The sequence below is a fragment of the Dendrobates tinctorius genome, unplaced genomic scaffold (genome assembly GCF_039654945.1).
Source record: "Dendrobates tinctorius isolate UK_male_01 unplaced genomic scaffold, ASM3965494v1 ptg000005l, whole genome shotgun sequence".
Lineage (NCBI taxonomy): Eukaryota > Metazoa > Chordata > Amphibia > Anura > Dendrobatidae > Dendrobates > Dendrobates tinctorius.
Window position 1 is genome coordinate 13,926,595 of NW_027361673.1, and position 24,183 is coordinate 13,950,777.

Consider the following 24,183-nt stretch of genomic DNA (forward strand, 5'->3'; position numbering starts at 1 on the left):
GCTGCAGGGCTCACATGGCATATGTCACATGAGCCCAGGGAGAGCACGAGCTGTTATCACTGCAACGGCCCTTGCACTGGAGGTGAATATTGGCGTTTTTTATTTTATAAGAGGGACTACAATTGAGAATGGGTATCTGAGTAGTGGACAACCCTCTTAAGAATGACAGTGGACCTAATAACCTACCGGGCCCCTAAACAGCTGCATTGATTGTATCAATGGTATGTCTGCCCCCAGCTGTAGATTCATAATAAATAGAAAAACATCAGAAATGGATACTATAGATAAGTAGTCAGCTGTTTGGCTCCGCAGCTGCATGTGTCGCAGCTGTGTGACAGTCACAACACATGCATGGAGAACCTGTTTGTTGGGATATCCATGCATGTGTTGTGACTGTCACACAGCCGCGACACATGCAGCTGCGGAGCCGAACAGCTGATCATCGGGAGCGCTCCAGGTATCCTGGTTACCGATGCAGCTATTCGGGAAGCGCTATAACTATTCGGATAAGCTCTTATCCAAAGCTATTCGATCATCCCTAATTGTAGACAGATATAATACATTTGACTGAATTAGAAATATAGAGATTAATGAATTGATGGAGATTAGATTTGTTTTCCAAAAATAGATAGAGAGCAGACAAAAATATTAGATGGATAAAATAGACATGAGATTTTTTCTAAATAGATAAATACACACAAACAGAAATATTATATTAATATAGATTCATAGTAAATAGAAAAATGATAGATAGATAGATAGATAGATAGATGGGTGTCCATGAGTACATGTCAATGTGTGTGTGTTTTGGAATGGAAGAGTGGATTTTCTTTTTCATATAGGGCTTTAGGAAAAATCAGGTGGCAGTGAAGCTGCTGCAAAAGAACTGTACAGTGATTCCCCTGTGAATCATTTCCTTGTATCTGGTAATCCTTGGCAGAAATTCATAAGCCGGCCCTAAATGATGTTTGTGCTCCACAAGCAGGCATGGAGCTAAGTACGTTCAGGAAAGCTGTCAGTCTGCTAATAGGGTTGTGTTCCCAGAAGCGAATAGCATCGTGTTTTATACGTGGCTCTATTGCATTTAAGAAGTATAAAGAACAAATACAACATATATCAAAACATCACACAATTAATACGTATGTACCGATGCAACCGATATGTGTGATATTATATATAGAATCATTCGTTGAATTCAGCACCGGTCTTCATTAACAAATGAAAGTAAATTAGATACCTTTACCTACATGGAAATACTCACCTAGACACCTACAAAATGAGTCAGTGATGGTTTGGAAAAAAATAAACATACTTCCCTACCATTTGTCAGAACTGTACACTCTTCCAGTTCGGAAAGCTCTGATTGGCTGCAATGGTCATACATCCTCAACTAGAAGAGGAAGTGAGGAGACATCACATGACATCTGCAGCCAATTAGTGCCTTCTGAGACTTTAGAGGGAGCACAGAGACCAGCAGGGGACTCAGGCAGCAGTACAGAGTGTCTGGTAGGTGGGTATGTTTTTTTTTTAGTATTCTCAAACCACCATGGGCTTACTTTTTAAAAATTAATATGGAGCAACCCTTTTAATCATGTTTATATTATTTACATTTAAAGGGATTTTCCTACGAACAAGAGTTGATTTTAATCAATAGATCTTGGAATAATAATAATTTCCACAATTAGATGTGTTTAAATAAAATGTTCCTGTGCTGAGATAATCTTATAAATGTGCCCCTGTTGTGTACTGTGTAATGGCTGTGTCTTACCGTACAAGAACATGGTCTGATCATACCACAGCTCCTGGGCAGGGAGGAGGGAGAAAAAAAAACTATACAGCCATAACCACATTGGGATTGCAAATAATTGTTTATTTTAAGTAAAATATTGTGTAAAAACATTCAGTAAAATGTTTTACTTCACAAAAAGAATCAGCTGCAATCCCATGCTGTCATGTCAGCATAGTCTTTTGCGTCTTCCCCTGCCCAGGAGATATGGTATGATTAGTCCATGTCCCAGCATGGTCAGACACAGTCATTACACAATACACAGCAGATATAGGATTATCTCAGCACTGGAACATTTTTATTAAACACATCCAACTGTGGAAATTATTACTATTCCAATATCTATTTATTAAAATGACCTTTTGTTCGTGGGAAAACCCCTTTAAGATTTGTCTAATTTGGGATTTTTATTCTATTAAATCCTTATGGATGTTACACACTCGGTTTTAAATGCTTTCCACAGGTTGCACAGCTCCAAAACAAACTCGTAAACATAAATCCCCAGTCTTGTCCAGGCACTAATTAAACAAAACAGACCCTGGCTACTCATACACGGCTGAGCTATCCCCAGCTTAGTCAAGCAGAACAGTTGTCGTCCATAGAAACCAGTGATACTTGCGGTTCTCTGCACACGGCCTGTGAAAACTCTTCTCAGAGAGGGCTTCTAGTTTGTCTCTCTTTTCAGCCCCAAGACACATCCAATCTGGTCTGCTTCACTGAGCTGAGTGCCTTAAATGAACACCTCGCCTGTTTATATGCAGAGCTAGCCAGGTGCACTAGTCAAAGTCTTCAGAACTAGGATTCAACCCTAGCCTACCTGGCATTGCTACACCTTTTAAATGATACTTTCAAAATTTGGCAGAGACTAGGGATTGTTGTAACATGAAGAAACAAAAATTACATCTTATATCCAGTGCCACCACTCTGGATGTAATTTCCAGTTTTAGGGAAGACCTGGGAAAGAATACTTAAAGGTGGCACTACAGTAGATGGATGTTCATGGGGTAACACTTATTTCTTTGCATTTTAACAATCCCCAGTCTTTGGCAAATTTTCAAAAGACCCAGTAAACTACTTTAGACCTGAAATAGCCAGATTTATAGTAGCAGTCACTTTTAGGTGTCAAAGGTCATCAACGAGTTATATAAATATATTATACACTGCAATCAAAAGATTTCTATTAGTTGTGCAAATATATGTTCACTCTATGGCATTCAAATACAGTGATGTGCAAAAGTTTTAAGCAGGTGCCAAAAAAATGCTGCAGAATAAGAATACTTTAAAAAATAGAGGTTAATAGTTTATTTTTATGAGTTAAAATGTGAATGAAAAGTGAATGAGCAGAAGAGAAATCTAAATCAAATCATTATTTGGTGAGACCATCCTGTGCCTTCGACACAGCATCAATTGATACCTCTGTGATGGATTTCATAAGCCTCTCACCTTTTCTTTGTTTGCTGGATAAATCCCTATTTGCATTTCTTGTCTCCGATTTTACCTATCAGTTCAAAACTGGCATCAACTAGTGGGACCTAGCTGCACCCACCTACTGATCAGCGAAGTATGGACACAAGGAGCTTCATGGATGAAATGCGGCAAAAGAAAACTTACTTTCCACATGGAAACAAGAACATGTGAATCAACTATAAACGAAAACATATGAACTAGGATGCTGAAAAATAGCAGCAGGTGCTCTGGACTGAAGATTTAAAATGTGAAATATTTGGCGGTAACATAAGGCAGTTTACTTGCCAAAGAACTGGAGAGTGGTACAATAGCGAGTGTCTGCACACAACAGTCAAGCATGGTGAACCTTCCTTACAAATTTGGGGTTGCACTTCAGCAAAAAAAAGTTGGGGATTTGTCAAGATTAGTGGTGTCCTCACTTCTAAGAAATACTGGCGTAAACGTATCCATCATGCAGTCCTATCAAGGGGTATTTTATTGGCTCCAAATTTATTCTGCGTCAAGTCAATAATCCCAAACATATAGACAATGTCATTAAGAACTATCTTCAGCATAAAGAAGTGATGATATGACCCCAATACAGACATGATCCCAACACCATCAAGTCTGTTTATGATTACATGAAGAGACCGAACAATTTTCACAGCCTTACATCTAAAGAAGATCTGTGGTTATTTCTCCAAGCTGTTTGGAAAAAACCTCCCTGCCAAATTTCTGGTCACACCAAATCTGTTTCGGATTGAGATTTCTCTTTTGTTCATTCAACTTGCATTTGGTTAATTGTTAAAAAGAAACTATTAACATTTCTATTTTTGAAAGCATTCTTACTTTGCAGCATTTTTTCCACAAATGCCTAAAACTTTTGCTCAGTATTGTATATCTCAATTATCTAACCGTTTCTACTGACGTGGGCATGATACAACTGTTTTTCACATACTAAGAATCACTTTGACATGGCGTTTAAGCCCAGTAGCCAGTATCTAAAGTGTCTTCATCTCTCTTGCAGCAGTCAGAAATGACAGAAACAAGAAGAAGAAAGAGCCCTCGAAACACGAGTGTATAGAGAACTATGAAATGACAGCCGAGCTCGATGACCTGACAGAGAAAATCAAAAAAGCGCATCAAGAAACCTTCCCCTCCCTATGTCAGTTGGGAAAATACACTACGGTAAGTTTTACCTACTAATGATTTGGAAGCGCTGCACTCCAGACACCGATCTCACATGTAGGATTACATTTTCTTTTCATCTACTGCTAGTCATGATTTATGAATGTGATGCTAGGACTCCCGTTACATGTTCTCTAGGAAGAAGATGAAGAAGGTTTGGTCCAGAGTTTCCTCTCCTTTATGCTCTGCATATTCTCTGCACAAATTTGCGCTCATTATTTGCTCTATCTTGTTCATTCAATCTCTGCTACTATTAACACTAGGACACAAGGGCATTGTTAGCAGCGGAGCTTCAATAGGGCATCCCTGATCTTTTTCACTGAAACACGAGACAAACCATCTTGCGTTAACGTAAAGGCAAGATGTGGGGCGGTACTCCTAGGCTCTCTTGTCATGTGCCCAGGGGAGCCAAGTTTACAGGACTTTTTTATTTTTTTATTTTTTGTTCGTGATCTTAATAATAATTGGATTTTCAAATCTTTTAGAAAAGAAATTCACTCTTGGACCTTATTTTATAAGATACAATCTAATAAAATGTAGCTTCATAAATGCAGCTCTTTAGTACCTCGTGCTAATAATTTAGTCCTATCCTGTAATTTATTTTTATCAGCCAAGGATTCATGTTTTACAGCTTTCTCTGGTGATTTGTATTCTGGGATATTATTATTATTATTTATTGTTATAGCGCCATTTATTCCATGGCGCTTTACATGTAAGGAGAGGTATACATAATAAAAACAAGTACAATAATGTTAAACAATACAAGTCATAGCTGGTACAGGAGGAGAGAGGACCCTGCCCGCGAAGGCTCATCTTCTCTTTTCACCAGTGCAATAAAGTGATAAGGAAAACTGCCAAAAAACATATAATATTTCCAAAACTGAAGCGCAGCTAATCTGTGCGAGGTTTCTAACCAGCAGCATTATGAATACAGCTCTGGACTATAATACTGTGCTGTGTGTTAGCACTACATAACATAAGTAAGGAGGCATATCTCTAATAGTCGGCTGAAGGAAGCGTGAATCGGCATTTTCTTCACAGAGCACAGTGTGCAGAACCATCGGTTTGTGGAGTAACGCAAAGTATACATTTAGCAATCTATAGATATTGTCAAAACTCCCCTCAGTACATGAACCAGAGAGGCTCACAATCTAATGTTCCCTTCTCAGTCGCATATGAACAAGTTACGGTAATTTGTCAGTGTCCTGTTAGAACATACAAATTTTATTGATTAATCTATTAAATGTATTTTCATTCATATACTGTAACACCAAATTCAACATTGAATTTGTAATAAAAATACATATAATTATATAAAGAACATAATAGAATTTTGTGTGTGTTTACTAATAGTAATGGTACTAATGTTTCACAGGCAATAAAGGTAACACAAAGGACCCCCAATATTGTACAAAGCAAACCATACTTCATCAGAATACCAAGAATGACAAAGTGGGATATATTTCACATATTTCTTGTATAGATATTTCAGGTAGTACAGTAAGTCTTTGTTAGTTTTACAAACTTTACTTATCTTTGCCATTACCTCTATTAGCAATAACCTTTCCATTGACAGTCATCCAAATGTCCAAGAGGCAGAAATAAGCATTTTATAAGTAATTCCCCAAGAAATCCCAGCAATTTAGTTGCCCTATCGAAAGGCATTCAAAGTGGAAAAATTGTTTAATGAGTTACTTGTGGGAATAAGCCATCAATGTGTGATTGATGGGCCTTCTTCATTGCCTATTTAGGTAAAGCTTTTGTCCATAACTACATAAAGCCCCCAACAGATGTTCTCCTGTACCTGCACACACATTGAAGGGGCCCCACATGTAACACATTGGCCCCAAATCATAATTTCCATCACTTTTCTTTTTTGTCTTGTTGCATTTGTTGCCTTTTTTTTTTTTGCAGCAAATTTGTGAAAGTGGTGCACGTGGTTTATGAATTTTGTGCAAAATAAAAAAAAATTAAAGATTTATTTTGTCTTTAACATCTTTTGTGACTTTTTAGCGCAAAAAAGTCACGCATTTTGCAAAATGTTGCAAAAATTTTTGGCATGCATAAAATCATTCCAGCAGGGCACTGGAGTACATTTTTGCAAAAAGTTTGGTACTTTTCTTAAAAAGTCACAAATTATGTAGTGGACAAAAACATCTAAATGCCCTATATGCCCACCCATAATGGTGAACTAAAAAACAAAACAAAACAGATAAACACATACAGTGGGTACAGAAAGTATTCAGACCCCTTTAAATTTTTCACTTTCTGTTTCATTGCAGCCATTTGGAAAATTTAAAAAAGTTCATTTTTTTCTCATTAATGTACACTCCCCCATCTTGACTGAAAAAAAAGCAGAAATGTAGAAATTTTTGCAAATATATTAAAAAATAAAAACTGAAATATTACATGGCCATAAGTATTCAGACCCTTTGTTCAGTATTGAGTAGAAGCACCCTTTTGAGCTAGTACAGCCATGAGTCTTCTTGGGAATGATGCAACAAGTTTTTCACAACTGGATTTGGGGATCCTCTGCCATTCTTCCTTGCAGATCCTCTCCAGTTCCGTCAGGTTGGATGGTGAATATTGGTGGACAGCCATATTCAGGTCTCTCCAGAGATGCTCAATTGGGTTTAGGTCAGGGCTCTGGCTGGGCCAGTCAAGAATGGTCACAGAGTTGTACTGAAGCCACTCCTTTGTTATTTTAGCTGTGTTCTTTGGGTCATTGTCTTGTTGGAAGGTGAACCTTTGGCCAAGTCTGAGGTCCAGAGCACTCTGGAAGAGGTTTTCATCCCCATAACATGATGCTGCCACCAACATGTTTCACTGTTGGAATTGTATTGGACAGGTGATGAGCAGTGCCTGATTTTCTCCAAACATACCGCTTAGAATTATCACCAAAAAGTTCTATCTTCATCTCATCAGACCAGAGAATCTTATTTCTCATAGTCTGGGAGTCCTTCATGTGTTTTTTAGCAAACTCTATGCGGGCTTTCATATGTCTTGCACTAAGTAGAGGCACCGTCAGGCCACTCTGCCATAAATGCCTAACTGGTGGAGGGCTGCATTGATAGTTGACATAGTAGAACTTTCTCTCATCTCGCTACTGCATCTGTGGAGCTCAGCCACAGTGATCTTGGGGTTCTTCTTTACCTCTCTCACTAAGGCTCTTCTCCCACGATTGCTCAGTTTGGCTGGATGGCCAGGTCTAGGAAGACTTCTGGTGGTCCAAGATTTCTTCCATTTAAGGATTATGGAGGCCACTGTGCTCTTAGGAACCTTGAGTACTGCATAAATTCTTTTGCAACCTTGGCCAGATCTGTGCCTTTCCACAGTTCTGTCTCTGTGCTCCTTGGCCACTTCCTTTGACCTCATGATTCTCATTTGGTCTGACATGCACTGTGAGCTGTGAGGTCTTATATAGACAGGTGTGTGCCTTTCCAAATCAAGTCCTATTAGTTTAATTAAACACAGCTGGACTCCAATGAAGGAGTAGAACCATCTCAAGGAGGATCACAAGGAAATGGACAGCATGTGACTTAAATATGAGTGTCTGAGCAAAGGGTCTGAATATTTATGACCATGTGAGATTTCAGGGTTTTTTTTAAATAAATTTGCAAACATTTCTACATTTCTGTTTCTTTTCAGCCAAGATGGGGTGCAGAGTGTACATTAATTAGTAAATTCAAAAGAGTTCTTTTTTTTTTTTTCTCAATGGCTGCAATGAAACAAAGAGTGAAAAATTTAAAGGGGCTGAATACTTTCCGTACCCACTGTAAAATGAAACTTTAAGAAAGGCACAAACAAAAAATAGACGCAAAACACAGAATAACAGAAAAAAAGGCAAAGATCAATGATGAATCAGCCACATATTTTTCTTTTTTCTTTAGAAACTCAAGCTCCTTTTATTACCAATGTAAAAATGTAGGACATAACTCTTAAATTTTTTAATTAGTATATTAAAGAACTAAATAAGATAAACCTGTGTGAATGTACACTCACTGGCCACTTTATTAGGTACACCATGCTAGTAACGGGTTGGACCCCCTTTTGCCTTCAGAACTGCCTCAATTCTTCGTGGCAGAGATTCAACAAGGTGCTGGAAGCATTCCTCAGAGATTTTGGACCATATTGACATGATGGCATCACACAGTTGGCGCAGATTTGTCGGCTGCACATCCCTGATGCGAATCTCCCGTTCCACCACATCCCAAAGATGCTCTATTGGATTGAGATCTGGTGACTGAGGAGGCCATTTGAGTACAGTGAACTCATTGTCATGTTCAAGAAACCAATCTGAGATGATTCGAGCTTTATGACATGGCGCATTATCCTGCTGAAAGTAGCCATCAGATGTTGGGTACATTGTGGTCATAAAGGGATGGACATGGTCAGCAACAATACTCAGGTAGGCTGTGGCGTTGCAACGATGCTCAATTGGTACCAAGGGGCCCAAAGAGTGCCAAGAAAAAATTCCCCACACCATGACACCACCACCACCAGCCTGAACCGTTGATACAAGGCAGGATGGATCCATGCTTTCATGTTGTTTACGCCAAATTCTGACCCTACCATCCGAATGTCGCAGCAGAAATCGAGACTCATCAGACCAGGCAACGTTTTTCCAATCTTCTACTGTCCAATTTCGATGAGCTTGTGCAAATTGTAGCCTCAGTTTCCTGTTCTTAGCTGAGAGGAGTGGTACCCGGTGTGGTCTTCTGCTGCTGTAGCCCATCTGCCTCAAAGTTCGACGCACTGTGCGTTCAGAGATGCTCTTCTGCCTACCTTGGTTGTAACGGGTGGCAATTTGAGTCACTGTTGCCTTTCTATCAGCTCGAACCAGTCTGCCCATTCTCCTCTGACCTCTGGCATCAACAAGGCATTTCCGGCCACAGAACTGCCGCTCACTGGATTTTTTTTCTTTTTCGGACCATTCTCTGTAAACCCTAGAGATGGTTGTGCGTGAAAATCCCAGTAGATCAGCAGTTTCTGAAATACTCAGACCAGCCCTTCTGGCACCAACAATCATGCCACGTTCAAAGGCACTCAAATCACCTTTCTTCCCCATACTGATGCTCGGTTTGAACTGCAGGAGATTGTCTTGACCATGTCTACATGCCTAAATGCACTGAGTTGCCGCCATGTGATTGGCTGATTAGAAATTAAGTCTTAACACACAGTTGGACAGGTGTACCTAATAAAGTGGCCAGTGAGTGTACATGTAATGTAGAGTGTAGGTGAATTAATATATTCACCAATCATCGTCTTCTCCGCTGTCCATTGCCGCCGCCGTCCTATTCTGAGTCACTTCACTGAAGTTTCGACAGTTCAGATCACAGTAGAGTTAGGCTGAGTTCACACGTGGCGTTTTTTTCGCGTTTCCGCGGCGGTTTTAACCGCGCGATTTTGCCGCGAAAACGCGAAAAATAAGCATCCCATGCATTCCTATGGGATTCCGCAATGCTGTACTAATGCTGCGGTAAAAACCTCAGCATGCTCATTAATTTGCGGAATCGCGGCGATCCCGCACCCATAGGAATGCATTGTTCCGCTTACTTCCCGCAAGTGGCTGTGCACACCATGCGGAAAGTAAGCAGAACATTTGCGGATGGTACCCACGGTCCGGAGGAGAGGAGACTGTCCTCCGGGCTTTGGGTACCATATCCCTGCAAAAAATAGAATTTAAAAATAAAAAATATTGTTATTCTTACCTTCCGACGTCCCGCGCAGTCTTCCTGCTTCTCTTCACGCTCTCGTTCCCAGTAGTCCTTTGCGAAAATGCCCACGATGGCGTCCGTTCTCACGGGATCGCGAAGTCTCGCGGTCATTCGCGCGACGTCATCGCGAATTACCGCGAGACGTCGCGATCCCGCGAGAACTGACGTCATCGCGGGCATTTTCGCAAAGGATTACTGGGAACGCCTGCGCGGGACGTCGGAGGGTAAGAATAACAGTATTTTTTATTTTTTTTTTACATTCTTTTACTATTGATGCCGCATAGGCGGCCTCAGTAGTAAAAAGTTGGTCACACTTGTCAAACACTATGTTTGACGAGTGTGACCAACCTGTGAATCAGTTCTCCAAGCGATGCTACAGATCGCTTGGAGAACGCTAGCATTTTGCAAGCTAATTACGCTTGCAAAATGCTAGTTTTTCCGCGGGAAAATCGCGGGAATTTAAAATGCGATTTTTCCCGCGGACTGGAATTCCGGAATTCTCGCGGTAATTTCCGCGAGAGTTCCGGTACGTGTGCACTTAGCCTTAATGTGTTAGCAGGAAATCGCTTTTATAATGTTCGTCTATGGAGTGTCAGAAAAAGGCTCTAATAGCTACTTCTGCCAGCTCACTCATAAACTGCAGTGTGAGCCAGCAAGTCAGAATAGTCATCACATGATCCAGAAGAGGACTGGAGCGGTGCTGTAAATAGGAGAAGACAGCGATCAATGAAAATATTAATATATTGACACTACATTATATAAAGTCATGGCCGAAAGTGTTGGCACCCTTGAAATTGTTCCAGAAAATGAAGTATTTCTCCCAGAAAATTATTGCAATTACACATTTTGTTATACACATGTTTATTTCCTTTGTGTGTATATGAACAACACAATAAAAATAGAAAAAAAAGGCAAATTGGACATAATTTCACACAAATTGCCAAAAATGAGCTGGACAAAATTGTTGGCAGCTTTCCAAAATTGTGGGTAAACTAGCAAACCGCTTTGATTCAAGCATGTGATGCTCGTTCAAACCCACCTGTGGCAAGTAACAACAGGTGTGGGCATTATGAAAATTACACTTGAAACCAGATTAAAAGGGGAGAAGTTGACTCAATCTTTGCATTGTGTGTCTGTGTCTGCCATACTAAGCCTGGAGAACAAAAAAAAGATAACTGAGGGCTTGATGCTCCTTTGTCTGCGGTGCACAACATAATCAAGAAGTTTACAATCCATGGCACTGTAGCTAATTTCCCTGGACTTGGACGGCAGAGAAAATTTATGAAACGCAGGATAGTCCTAATGGTGGATAAAAGGTTCCAATTAAGTTCCAAATAAATTCAAGCTGTCCTGGAGGCTAAGGGCTCATCAGTGTCAGCGTGAACTATCTGTTGAGATTTGAATAAAATGAAATGCTATGGCAGGACACCCAGGAGGACCCCACTGCTCATAGAGAGAAATAAAAAGCTAGACTACAGTTTGTTAAATGTACTTGAGTAAGTCAGAATCCTTGTGGGAAAGTGTCTTTTGGACAGATGAGACCAAGATAGAGCTTTTTGATAGAGCACATAATTCTACTGTTTACCAAAAACAGAATGAGGCCTACAAAAAAAAAAAGAGAATCTTTCCTACAATGAAATATGGTGGAGGTTCAACGATATTTTGGGGTTGTTTTACTGCTTATGGCACTGGGTGCTTTGACTGTGTGCAAGGCACCATAAAATCTGAAGATTACCAAATAATTTGGGGTCACAATGTAGCTCCCAGTGTCAAAAAGCTGGGTTTGTGCCCTAGATCTTGGGTCTTCCAGCAAGACAATGACCCCAAACATACTTCAAGAAGCACCTAGAAATGGATGGAAACAAAGCTTTGGAGAATTTGGAAGTGGCCAGCAATGAGTCTGAATCTAAATCCCATTGAACATCTGTGGAGAGATCTTTAAATTGCTGTTGGGAGAAGGCGCCTTCAAATATGAGAGACCTGGAGCAGTTTGCAAAAGTAGAGTAGACCAGAATTCAAGTTGAGAAGTGTTAAAAGCTTGTTGATGGTTATAGGAAGCAATTGATTTCAGTTATTTATTCTAAACGGTGTGCATCCAAAGATTAAGTTGCAGGTGCCAACAATTAGTGTCCGGCACAGTCTTGGGGCTTTGTGTGAAATTATGTCCAATTTGACTTTTTTTTCTCTCGCTTTTTTTGTGTTGTTCCAATACACACAAAGGAAATAAACACGTGTATAACAAAGCATTCGTAACTGCAATAATTTTATGGTAGAAATACTTCATTTTCTGGAACAACTTGAAGGGTGAAAACAATTTTGGCCATGACTGTATATATTCACACTGTTTTAGCCCATAATAATTTCAGTCAGAGTTCTTCTTTAGAGGAATCCTGTTACTTCCCCAAACACTATTAACACCTTGATGCCATTAGACGTACATATATGTCAAAAGTTGAGGGTTTATCTTTAGCGACATGACAGGTTCCCTTTAAAGGGCTCAGGCTTAGTATTCACTTTGAGGGCGATACCTGTGGCCGAAATCATACCCATATGCTGTGGGTTTTCAAATAGAGTGTTAATGTCACGGAGTGACTGGTCCAGTTTGACACGACCCTGCGATTGGTCGTTCACCAAAATATTAAGCGACTTAACGCCGATGGGATAGGAAAGAGGAAGGCCCTGACAATAGGGAACCAGGGACGGTCACCTCCTGAGCTCCAACCTGAGCCTTTCCCTGCTCTCACACCTCCAACTGCCCTTGCTAATGCACTGGCCGGCTTAGGACTCTAGCCTAGCCACTACTGGTAAGAAATACAAGGGGAGGGGAACAGACACGGAAAGGACGAGGTAACAAGAAGACAGCACTTAGCTTAATCACCACTGCAAACTCCACAGCACAGATAGCACATCAAAAGGACTCTAATACACCAGACTTTGGCTGAACACCTGAGAGCTGCTCTTGCTAGGTTGGTCTCCAGAAAGGACCTGTATCACCAACAGTCAGCTGATGCATCAGGTGACCTTTTAAAGGATGGTGGGAGTGGTCACCACCTGCATCAGCAAACAAAGCAGCACTGCAATTACACCAGCAGGCCAGCGGGGGGGAAAAAACTGACATTAACCCCCGATGGCCTGAAAGAAAAAAGTTTTAATATGAAAAGCCAGATCTGCCACAAATCCATAAATGGATTGTGACAGTTAATTTGACACACAGTAATTCTTGAATTACCATATTTTTATTCACAAAACTGGCTGACCATTAACAATCACGTTAATGGCTGCCCAGTTTAGTGGAATAAACCCTGCTGCATTATCTGAAAATTGTGCGTCGAATCGTCAAAATACTTATAGAAACTCAGCCACCACTTATGGACATGGCATTGGGTGTAGGCGGCTACTGCAGTGTGGTGCCTGGGCCGCAAAAAAATAAAAAGATGGTTTATATATTTTATAATTTTTCACACAGTCGGCCATGAAGAGACAAACAACAATTGGTTCTTTCCCAATATGTAAGGATCTATTGTATTCCTAGGATTGGGCACTTTGTGCTTGAATGACTGTGTGTGTGTGTAAGCTGTGATTGTGTTTGGCACTAACACACAAGCGCACGTAGAATGACCTCCATCAGGAAACACAACACCATTCCAGCTCAAGCACTGAGCAAAAGATGTTGAAGATAGAGTTTGCCATTCTCATTTTGCAAGCTATAATACTCCCAGGATTGTGCTCTGATACGTAAGCATGAGGTGTAATCAAGAATTTAAAAGCCTAAATTATTCAAGTCAAATGCTAGTGAAATGCCAGCAACGTGCTTGAGTTCCACTTCTTGCAATACGGAACATTATTTTGCGAGGGTAATAATTTATTTAAATAGGAAAAAAAGTGTCCTTTGAAGGTGCACAGACAGTCTACAGACTTTCAATGAAGATACGGATGAGCTTGTGTAATGTAGACAATGACCGATCATCAAGACTTTCATTTATAATTGATAGCAGAGATTATTATATTTTCAAAGGATGTACATATTCCTGTGATTGTTAATTCTTAGGAAGCCATGAAAATTCAAAGATGTGACTGTGACAAAAACTGCTGAGACCAGAGAAACTTGCACTATGTGCCTTCCCAATTGCCGCTGCTTTTTCTTCCTTTAAGGCCGGTTTCACACTAGCGCATTTTCAGCACGCGCACGGCCGGGGGTAGCTCCGCCCCCGATCCGGCTCTCTGCCCGGCGTGCCCGCCCCTTCCTTGTAGCGCCGCCTCCTAGCGGACAGCGGCGCCTGCGATCGGCGCACCCTATCTTTAGCATAGGGTGCGCCGATCGTGCGCAGGTCGTGCGCTAGTTGCGCTTTGACCTGCGCTGCGCACTTTTGACGGTGCGCCGTGCGCGCCAAAATCCAACTTTTCGGATTTTGGCGCGCACGGCGCACCGTCATAAGTGCGCAGCGCAGGTCAAAGCGCAACTAGCGCACGACCTGCGCACGATCGGCGCACCCTATGCTAAAGATAGGGTGCGCCGATCGCAGGCGCCGCTGTCCGCTAGGAGGCGGCGCTACAAGGAAGGGGCGGGCACGCCGGGCAGAGAGCCGGATCGGGGGCGGAGCTACCCCCGGCCGTGCGCGCGCTGAAAATGCGCTAGTGTGAAACCGGCCTTAATGCTGGGGCCAAACTTGTTCTTTTTTTTTTTCTTGGATTCAAGACATTCTGTTTGTTACAGTGATGATCTGATAAACCTGGAATGCCATGAACATCCAAATACATTCCCAAATGCATTTTCAGGCTTTAACCTGCAAGAATAAAGTTTACAAGTTTGCAAATACGCAAAAAAAAGTATGTCTTAAATGGTCATGACTTGTTTTCATTTGATAAAATGTGTTAAATAGCCAAACTGCAAGTCACTTCATTTATAAACTCAGTTGTCTTAACCTGAAAAATCATTTTCATGTGCTAGCCAGTAGCTGTCTCTCCTTTTTAGTGTCCACTGCCTGTTGTCAAGTGCAATCTGTCACCAAGTGGCAGAGATGCTGAAAGGAATTGTGTTAGGTGGAGGCAATTCTTTGTCTCAGCTGTTGCTCTTCTTTCTATCAGAAGGTATAAAGGTGCAACAGATAATCAGGTATTGAGTTCATGGCAGGTAAGCCATTGGATAATGTAAGCAACAATGGATGCTGAGATTTGGAAGCAAATTAAGTTCTAGCTCTTTTTATGTGGGCAGAATTCTGATGAAAAAGAAACCACTCACTTAACAAGAGCAGATGGCTAGTTACAGGGCATGAAAATTATAGTTTCTTAGTTTTAAAGTTGAAAGAAGAAAAGAAGACACAAGTGCATTGATTCCAGCCTATAACCTAACATGCTGACCCAGGGGAAGTCAAAAACCCTATGAGGCAAATTCTAATTGCCCCATATTAGGGGAAAAAAATCCTTCCCTTCCCCTTATCAAATTAGTTTGACAGGAGCAATTCCTCATAACGATATGTTAATGTTGGACTATGAGGTTATTCTAAATGAGATACTCCAGGTATTGTTAGAAAACCCTCAAGGATTTGCCAATGGTAGAGGTTAACCTTACGCACCTATAATCTCCAGGCTCCTTTTTGAATATTTGCACCATATTTTCTATGCGCCAGTCCAGTTGTACAGACCCTGTTAGTATGGTAGTGTTGAATGAGAACTCTTTAGAGGAAATCAGTAAATCCAAGCTTGATTCCCTTGTGGGACGGGAACCTGAATATTACAGCACATGAGCTATACAACTGTGATGGCGGACTAAGTCGTGGGAGGATAGTCTGCCCTGCTGATGTAATTCGAGAATCCAGAAGACATTGTACAAGATTGACCATGCTGTTTATTCTCAATGCCTTTCGAAGTTGGACCAACTTTTTCATGAAGAGACTCACAATATTTAGCTCTCCTGATGAAGAAGTTGGTCCAACTTCGAAACACATTAAGAATAAACTGCATGGTCAATCATGTAGAATATCTTATTAGTTCTTGAGTTACATCAGCAGCTCAAACTGCTACTCCTATCCTCCCACTACTTGCTCTATACGACGGGATCTCCCAACCTAAGGGTACTACAGCAGCTGTCAATCCTTGGTAGTGGGTTTAACAACCCCAAACCCTATTTCGCCTGGTGTTACCTTGGTTTTTCTTGTGATGGTGGACTGGTGTGCTACTTTGTAATTGGGGAGATGCATCTTCGTGGTGTCAGCAATTACAACCTTTTTGTCTCCTATGACTTCATGTACCTCTACCCTGGGACTCACAGGTTTCAAATTCACTGAGCGATCCGTGAACTGGACACTTTCAGTAAATTTGTTTTGCTCTCAAACTCTAATGGGAGTCTTCTGAGTTGGCGGTTTTCAGGTTAATTGGACTTGAGAGCTGAATTTATGGCGGGCCTTTCTCCACCTGCATTCCAGCTTGCGTGGCAGTGCCAGGAATAGATTTCATTGAGGACTCCTCAGCTTCGCATTTGGCTTTGTGGCTTCCTATCCCCCATTTCAGCTTTCTGAGCAGAAGTTTATTCCTTTTAATTTCCGCGTTCCCGGTGGGTTGAGATTGATTGTGTTGAGCATTTCCAAGGGAGAGTTCACCTTTCCATTTTCTTTCATGGTGAACTTCTTTGCTGACTCTTTCATGATGTCTTTCTTCTTTTCCTGGAGTCATGGCTATTTTTTCATTGGGATTCTCTTCTGGAATATGAGCTGAAGGAAGTTCTATTTCTTTTATATTAAATTTTACCACACGAGACATCAGTTTCTCATGGAAATGGCTGTTCCACTGACTGCCCTCTGGGAAGTTAATCACAAATTACAAACAGTTCCCAGATATATTAGACTGGATGTGCACCAAACACAATTTTAACTTATGGGGAATAACGGTAACAAGATCATGCTTATCTATAGATTTGGTGTGAAAGTAATGTACATTTTATCGTCATGAAAGATAAAAATAGAATATGGAAAGCTGTTGTCCTTGTGGAGAAATTCCTGTTCAGTCTATGGTTTCACACACTCCAGCTGCCTGTGTGGGGTTTTGCAATTTGGATCTTTTCTAGATTTGGGCAAAATTGGCCCATCCATTGTGAATAACTGATTGGATGTTAATGGTCAGGAAAAGAGTGCTGTTCATGTAAGAAAATTCTTTCAAATTTTTTTTTCCTCAAGTCAATCAACTCTTCCTCTTATAGGAACCACTATTTCCCTCCCATTATTACTGTGCAATTCACAAGCACAACATTTGCTTTCTGGGATCCCCATGGTATGTTAGGGGTTAGCTGTATTATACAATATATATAATGAGTGATAAGGCAGCACATTTTACCTTGGTAACAAAATTTCCATTTACCCATTTACCATCCTTAAAGAGGTTGCCCACCATTTTAACATTGATGGTCTGTCGTTAGGATAGAAAAAGGAAGCACACTGTAGCGCCAAACCATGCAAACATGAAAAATGAATAATGAATTGCATTACTGCATTAGAAGTATGAAAAATTGAGAAAGTTTAGCGCATAAAATGGCCAAGTTATGTGTACCTGGAAGCCACGTTAATGCATTTCTCATTTTCCAGGTCCCTATTCTATGCCAATCCTCACTAAGACTGTAGTCTCCATCTGAATGGGAACCTATGAAAAATCCTCTGTTAGGACTGAAGTCTATATCTCTGTGTAGTGGAAATGGCCCTAGTTTGATTAAACGCCTACAACTGGCCAGTTACTGAACTGTACAGTGCAGCTCCGTTTACTGTATAGTGGTACTGCACTTCTGCCCCCTATTGATTTAGCTGAGGCTACTATACTGTAGATGGAGTTGTGCTGTACAGCTTCATAAATGGTCCGTTCCAGCTGCCGACACTGAGATCCGCTGATTGGCAAGGATGCTGGGTGCTGCCTTCCCACCGATCAGACATTGATGACCTATACTATTACTTAAAGCGAACCTGTCAGATACGAGGGCAGACCAAAGTACTGCAGTGCGCAGGCACTGGGAAAGGTCAGAGAGGCTCAGCGCCTGCGCACTGCAGTACTTTACTCAGTCCTCAACTGGGCAGATAAGTACGACTGTGCAGGAGCGCGATGTCAGGGAGCCATGAAGCAACAGGAGGGCGGCATCGCAAGAAGAATGGAGGCGCCAGACCCCCAGGGTGAGTATTATAAAATGTATTTTTTCTTATCTTTCAGGTCAGATTGGGGGCTTATCTACAGCATTATAGAATGCTGTAGATAAGCCCTGAACGGCTGCTCCTGCATCTTATATCGGAAAAAGTTGCTGACATGTTCCCGTTAATGTGCACCCCCAGTTATTGAAACACAGCTGGGGAATTGAAAACCACCCTATGTTCTTTTGTGTAGGACATTTAAATAGCTAGAGCCAATATGAAATCAGCCCTAGAAGTTTACTAGAGAGAATAGTACGGGATAGTGATGTGATTTTCTTGTAAAACTATTGCAGAGCAATGTTTGCATCCGTCATGCCACAGTAATGTGAAATTATGTTCATCCAAGCAGTTTACCCATTTCCTCTAAATTAAAACAGTTGCACACTTTATCTTTACTGTAACAAATGTTATAGGGACTAGTATATAAGTATTACAGATCCTTCACCTGCACTTGTTCATGGAGAAGCGTTTGTCCAGACCTATCCATCAACCTCCTCCAAATTATTAATATTATTATTATTTATTATTATAGCTCCATTTATTCCATGGCGCTTTACATGTGAGGAGGGGTATACATAATACATACAAGTACAGTAATCTTAAACAATACAAGTCACGACTGGTACAGGATGAGAGAGGACCCTGCCCGCGAGGGCTCACAATCTATAACGGGATGGGTGAGGATACAGTAGGCGAGGGTAGAGCTGGTCGTGCAGCGATTTGGTGGATTGGTGGTTACTGCAAGTTGTAGGCTTGTCGGAAGAGGTAGGTCTTCAAGTTCTTTTTGAAGGTTTCCTTGGTAGGCGAGAGTCTGATATGTTGTGGTAGAGAGTTCCAGAGTAGAGGGGATGCGCGGGAGAAATCTTGTATGCGATTGTGGGAAGAGGAGATAAGAGGGGAGTACAGAAGGAGATCTTGTGAGGATCGGAGGTTTCATGCAGGTAAGTACCGGGAGACTAGGTCACAGATGTACGGAGGACTCAGGTTGTGGATGGCTTTGTATGTCATGGTTAGGGTTTTGAACTGGAGTCTTTGGGTAATGGGGAGCCAGTGCAGGGATTGACAGAGGGGATAGGCCAGGGAATAGCGGGGGGACAGGTGGATTAGTCGGGAAGCAGAGCTAAGAATAGATTGGAGGGGTGTGAGAGTGTTAGAGGGGAGGCCACAGAGCAGGAGGTTGCAGTAGTCAAGGCGGGAGATGATGAGGGCATGGACTAGGGTTTTTGCAGATTCTTGGTTGAGGAATGTACGGATCCGTGAAATATATTTGAGTTGAAGTCGGCAGGAAGCGGAAAGGGCTTGGATATGTGGTTTGAAGGTGAGATCAGTGTCAAGGATAACCCCGAGGCAGCGAGCTTGTGGGACTGGAGAGAGTGGGCAGCCGTTTACTTTAATGGATAGGTCTGTTGGGGGGGTCACGTGAGATGGGCGAAAGATGATTAATTCTGTTTTGTCCATATTAAGTTTTAGAAATCTAGCGGAGAAGAAGGATGAAATAGCAGACATACATTGAGGGATTCTGTTTAGTAGGAAGGTGATATCTGGTCCAGAGATGTAGATCTGTGTGTCATCAGCATAGAGATGATACTGAAAGCCATGAGATTCTATGAGCTGTCCGAGGCCGAAGGTGTAAACGGAGAAGAGCAGGGGCCCTAGGAATGAACCTTGCGGGACTCCGACGGATAGGGGGCGCGGTGTGGAGGTGGTGTGCGAATGGGAGACGCTGAATGTCCGGTCTGCTAGGTATGACGCAATCCAAGATAGGGCCAAGTCTGTGATACCAAGAGATGAGAGGGTCTGTAGTAATAGGGAATGGTCCACTGTGTCAAAGGCAGAGGACAGGTCCAGGAGGAGAAGGACAGAGTAGTGTTGCTTGGCCTTGGCGGCTAGTAGGTCATTGGTGACCTTAGTTAGGGCAGTTTCAGTGGAGTGGTGTGGCCGGAAGCCGGATTGCAAGTGGTCAAGGAGGGAGCAAGAAGAGAGGTGGGAGGATAGTTCAAGATGGACGTGTTGTTCCAGTAGTTTTGAGGCATAGGGGAGAAGTGATATAGGGCGATAGCTAGATACAGAGGATGGGTCAAGAGAGGGCTTTTTGAGGTTAGGTGTGATTGAGGCATGTTTAAAGCTTGAGGGGAAAACACGCTAAAGATAGTGTGCGCAGATCGCATGCAGCCGTGTGCGATAGTAGGAGGCGATGACCGGATGGGGAGGGCAGGGGGTGGGGCTTAGTGGCACCGTGCGCTGCATGTAAAATACGCTAATGTGAAACCAGCTGTACCTATGGCTAATAACTTGGTAAAGCCTATATTTATGGGTTGGTCAGAACCAAATGTGATAAGATGTAATTAAAATCACTGCATGGTGAAGGGCAGAGTGCCCAGTCAGAAAGCTAGAATACAAATAACAGAAAACTCACGGCACATCAATTAATAAATTTGCAAAAATTTCTACATTTCTGGGGTTTTTTAAGAACAAAAATGAACTTTTTTGAATTTACCAAATGGCTGAAATGAAACAAAGAGTGAAAAATTTAAAGAGGTTTGAATACTTTCTGTACCCATTGTATATTTACACTGTGCAAATAAAAAAATCCCTATAGGTTTCATGACTGCTCCTTGACAAAAGCATTATTAATTTTTTTATTATGTATTGCTTATATAGCACTATCATATTCCACAGCGCTTTACAGACATTATTGGCACTGTCCGAGATGGGGCTCACAATCTAGTTTCCTATGAGTATGTCTTTGGAATGTGGAGGAAACCGGAGAACCCGGAGGAAACCCACGCAAACACGGGGAGAACATACAAACTTCTTGCAGATGTTGTCCTTGTTGGGATTTGGACCCAGGACCTCAGCGCTGCAGTGCTGACCCCTGAGCCTTGGCATCAGTGGTACAAGCACTATGCTCTGCATATAAGCTCGTGTGCAACATAAGATCCAAATAAAATGTGCTACAATTTTAGTTAAAAAACAAAACATCATTTAAACCCCCGACATTATGTGATAGATTACAACAGCCGATTATCTGGAATATAGATGTGTCCCCTCCTCTGTCTGGCTTCTAGGTTTGGTTATTACATTTGCATTTTGTGTGGGATACTGTGAATTGTCTGTAATAGAATATGTGTCAAACTCAATGGCATGATAAAGTAATCTCATATAATACTGATGAATATTTTCTTCACACTAGCTGCTTTCCTGCAATGTCTTTTTTCCAGATGGATAAACTATTGCCAAATGATTTCCTGCTGTAGGCTCCGCATTGTGTGTATCTCTTTACCATGCACTATTTCTATGGACTGGATAAACTGGCTATTAAATTTAATTACAGCCCGAATGACTGCACATCTTGATTTTTCTTTCCCTTCCCTGATCTCATTTCCTCTTGATGGGATGCATTTTGCCCAGGTCTTTCAGGATTAAATAAAATAAATCTGAAAAATGTACAGGCTCCCTCTACTTGGAGGAACGTCTTAAAGGGCACGGAGGCAGCTGTTAACCTGCTACCCCCAGACTCCAGGAGAGGCGTCGCAGCATCCAGAGCTTTGCCTTGATGAATCTGGTGACAGAGGAGTCCTTAACCTGCACACTCCCATCACAAAGCTTTGATTTTTATCTGCTGCCATGACCGGGGTACTCTATGATGGAAACGACAGGTTTATTCTAACAAGAAAGGCAAACTAATTGTTAGTGAAGCTGTTTCAATACATCCATCTTAGCCTGATCTTGACACGCCAAGACCTCTAACAACTGCGCAAAGGCAAGTTTATACCTAGTGCCATCATAATCATAATAGACCTAATATCTAGGGCACTTACTCACATAGATGGATGCTTTCAGTGAACCGTCCCGCTTCTGCTCACTGGTATTTAAAATTGCATTTCCCATTCTTGCTTTACTTAATAAGACATATTAATAGCAGAGAACAATAAGAAGCCACACCGCATACACACAAGGACACTTGTCCCTGCTGCATCTCGCTCAAGGGGACATTTTCTAATGACCGAGAATTTGGCTATTTGCTTTTCCATTTTATTATATGTGGTTAGAGGTGATCTGATTACATTTTCTAGGGAATTTTATAGATACAGCTACAATTATTCTAGACATGCATGGTTGTAATCTACAGATAAGGCCACATGACGACGTGTTTCTCGCGACATTGAGATTGCGGTGTCATACTGCGATATCTCACCTAATGGCGTGACATTGTGACCTGCAACGTAATGTGACCCGAGTTCCAAATGTGCTGGATTCTCTGTTGCTGATGGCAAGCAAATCGCTTCCCTTAGACTTAAAGGGAGCCTGTCACCAAAAAAATGCAGTCCAATCTGCAGGCACTGTGTTATAGAGCAGAAGAAGCTAAGTAGAATGATCTATAGCATTGTCAGAAAAAGTTCAACATAATCTGTGTTTTCGTTATTTAATCCTCTGCTCTTTCTGGGATTTTTGGTCCAGTGGGCGGTCCTATCTGTCATTGACAGTTATCTTTATGCACTGTTATACAAAGAGAGCTGCCAGTCACTCATAGGTCCGCCCACTGGACCCAAAATCCCAGAAAGAGCCGAGGTTTAAATGATTAAAACACGAGTTATACTGAATCTTTTCTCACAAAATTATATCAATCTATTTAGCTCCCCCTGCTCTCTAGCATGCTGCCTGCATATTGGACTGCATTTTGATGGTAACAGGATCCCTTTAAGAGCACGTCACATGCGATTTGGTTATCTTAAAAATAACCCCTTGGCACATAATGCCACTGAAATCAGTATTTGGGAACTCGTCTTAATTACCGTAGTTACTTGGAGGGTTACCACTGCTAACATGTTACATGATTGACTGTTCACATCTGTCGAACAATGAAGTTAAGGAAAATGTCAGATCCACCACATGATGGACACCATTGACTATCATGGGTTCTGTCGGGTTTTGTCTGGTATTTATGGCTGCATCTGCAATGGTGCCAAATTTCTCAATATTTGCAGTTACTCATCTGTAAAAATTGCATTTAATATATTTGGTTGCTCCATTTACACCGTTATTTTCCTTTAAAGACCATGGAAACGTCTTCATATAGGGGGAATGCATGTAGTTTAAGTAATATGCAAGGTATTAAGAGGCCCAAGCTTTTTATTACCCTTGTATTAAAATGTGAATTGGCAATTGGCATTGTTCTTCTTCTCGTGAATGAGGCATTCACATCACATCATAAATCGTGTGTCTATAAACTACTAACAATGGTTTATTACTTTGATTCTTATTTTTACTACTTTTCTATCTCTCCATGTCTTTTCCCTGGAAGGCTGCGCCTTTCACATTCACCCAATCACTCTTGCTGTCATAACTGACTGACTTCATAACTGCTGTGGCTGACCCAACGTCAGATGCCCCAACCCTCACCCTTGGTGCCTTTGTTCCCTTTCAGACTTTTTATGAGGTGGGCTGTATATATGGAACATGATGGCTAGCTGGGTCCTATTTAGCCAAAAATTACTTTACTTGAAAAAGACAGTGCAGCTTTTCTCTATCCTGGAAGGGAACAAAAGGCTCAGAGGGTCACCCATTGGACACCTATCTGATATGTGGAGCTATCTTCTCCAGTCATTGCTCTGCTCTTTCCTTTTTCTTTTAAGAATCTGAAGCCTGCAGGTTTTCAGATACTACATTTGCAGAAGTGTCACCCTGATAAAATGACCTTACAGCCAAAATTAAAAATGGTACTACTGATGTCACATGTGACCAAACCTTCCTATTGCTCTTCTTTTGAACAATTTTGCCACCATTCCTCCATTTTTGAAAGATGCAAATATGGCTCCAGAATTGAGCTTTCAAAAGAAGGGAGTATGTCCACATGTACAGGCACATTCCTGATTTAAACTGG

General features: G+C 41.5%; 1 protein-coding gene across 9 annotated transcripts in view; it reads left to right on the plus strand.

The window, feature by feature from the left end:
• RARB (retinoic acid receptor beta) overlaps positions 1–24,183 on the plus strand; it is a 965,418-nt gene that overhangs the window by 895,640 nt on the left and 45,595 nt on the right. For all 9 annotated transcript variants that reach the window (XM_073568382.1, XM_073568363.1, XM_073568380.1 and 6 more), the window contains one exon: positions 4,260–4,420. In XM_073568382.1, the coding sequence (XP_073424483.1) occupies positions 4,260–4,420 (161 nt within the window). The remainder of the gene's footprint in view (positions 1–4,259; positions 4,421–24,183) is intronic.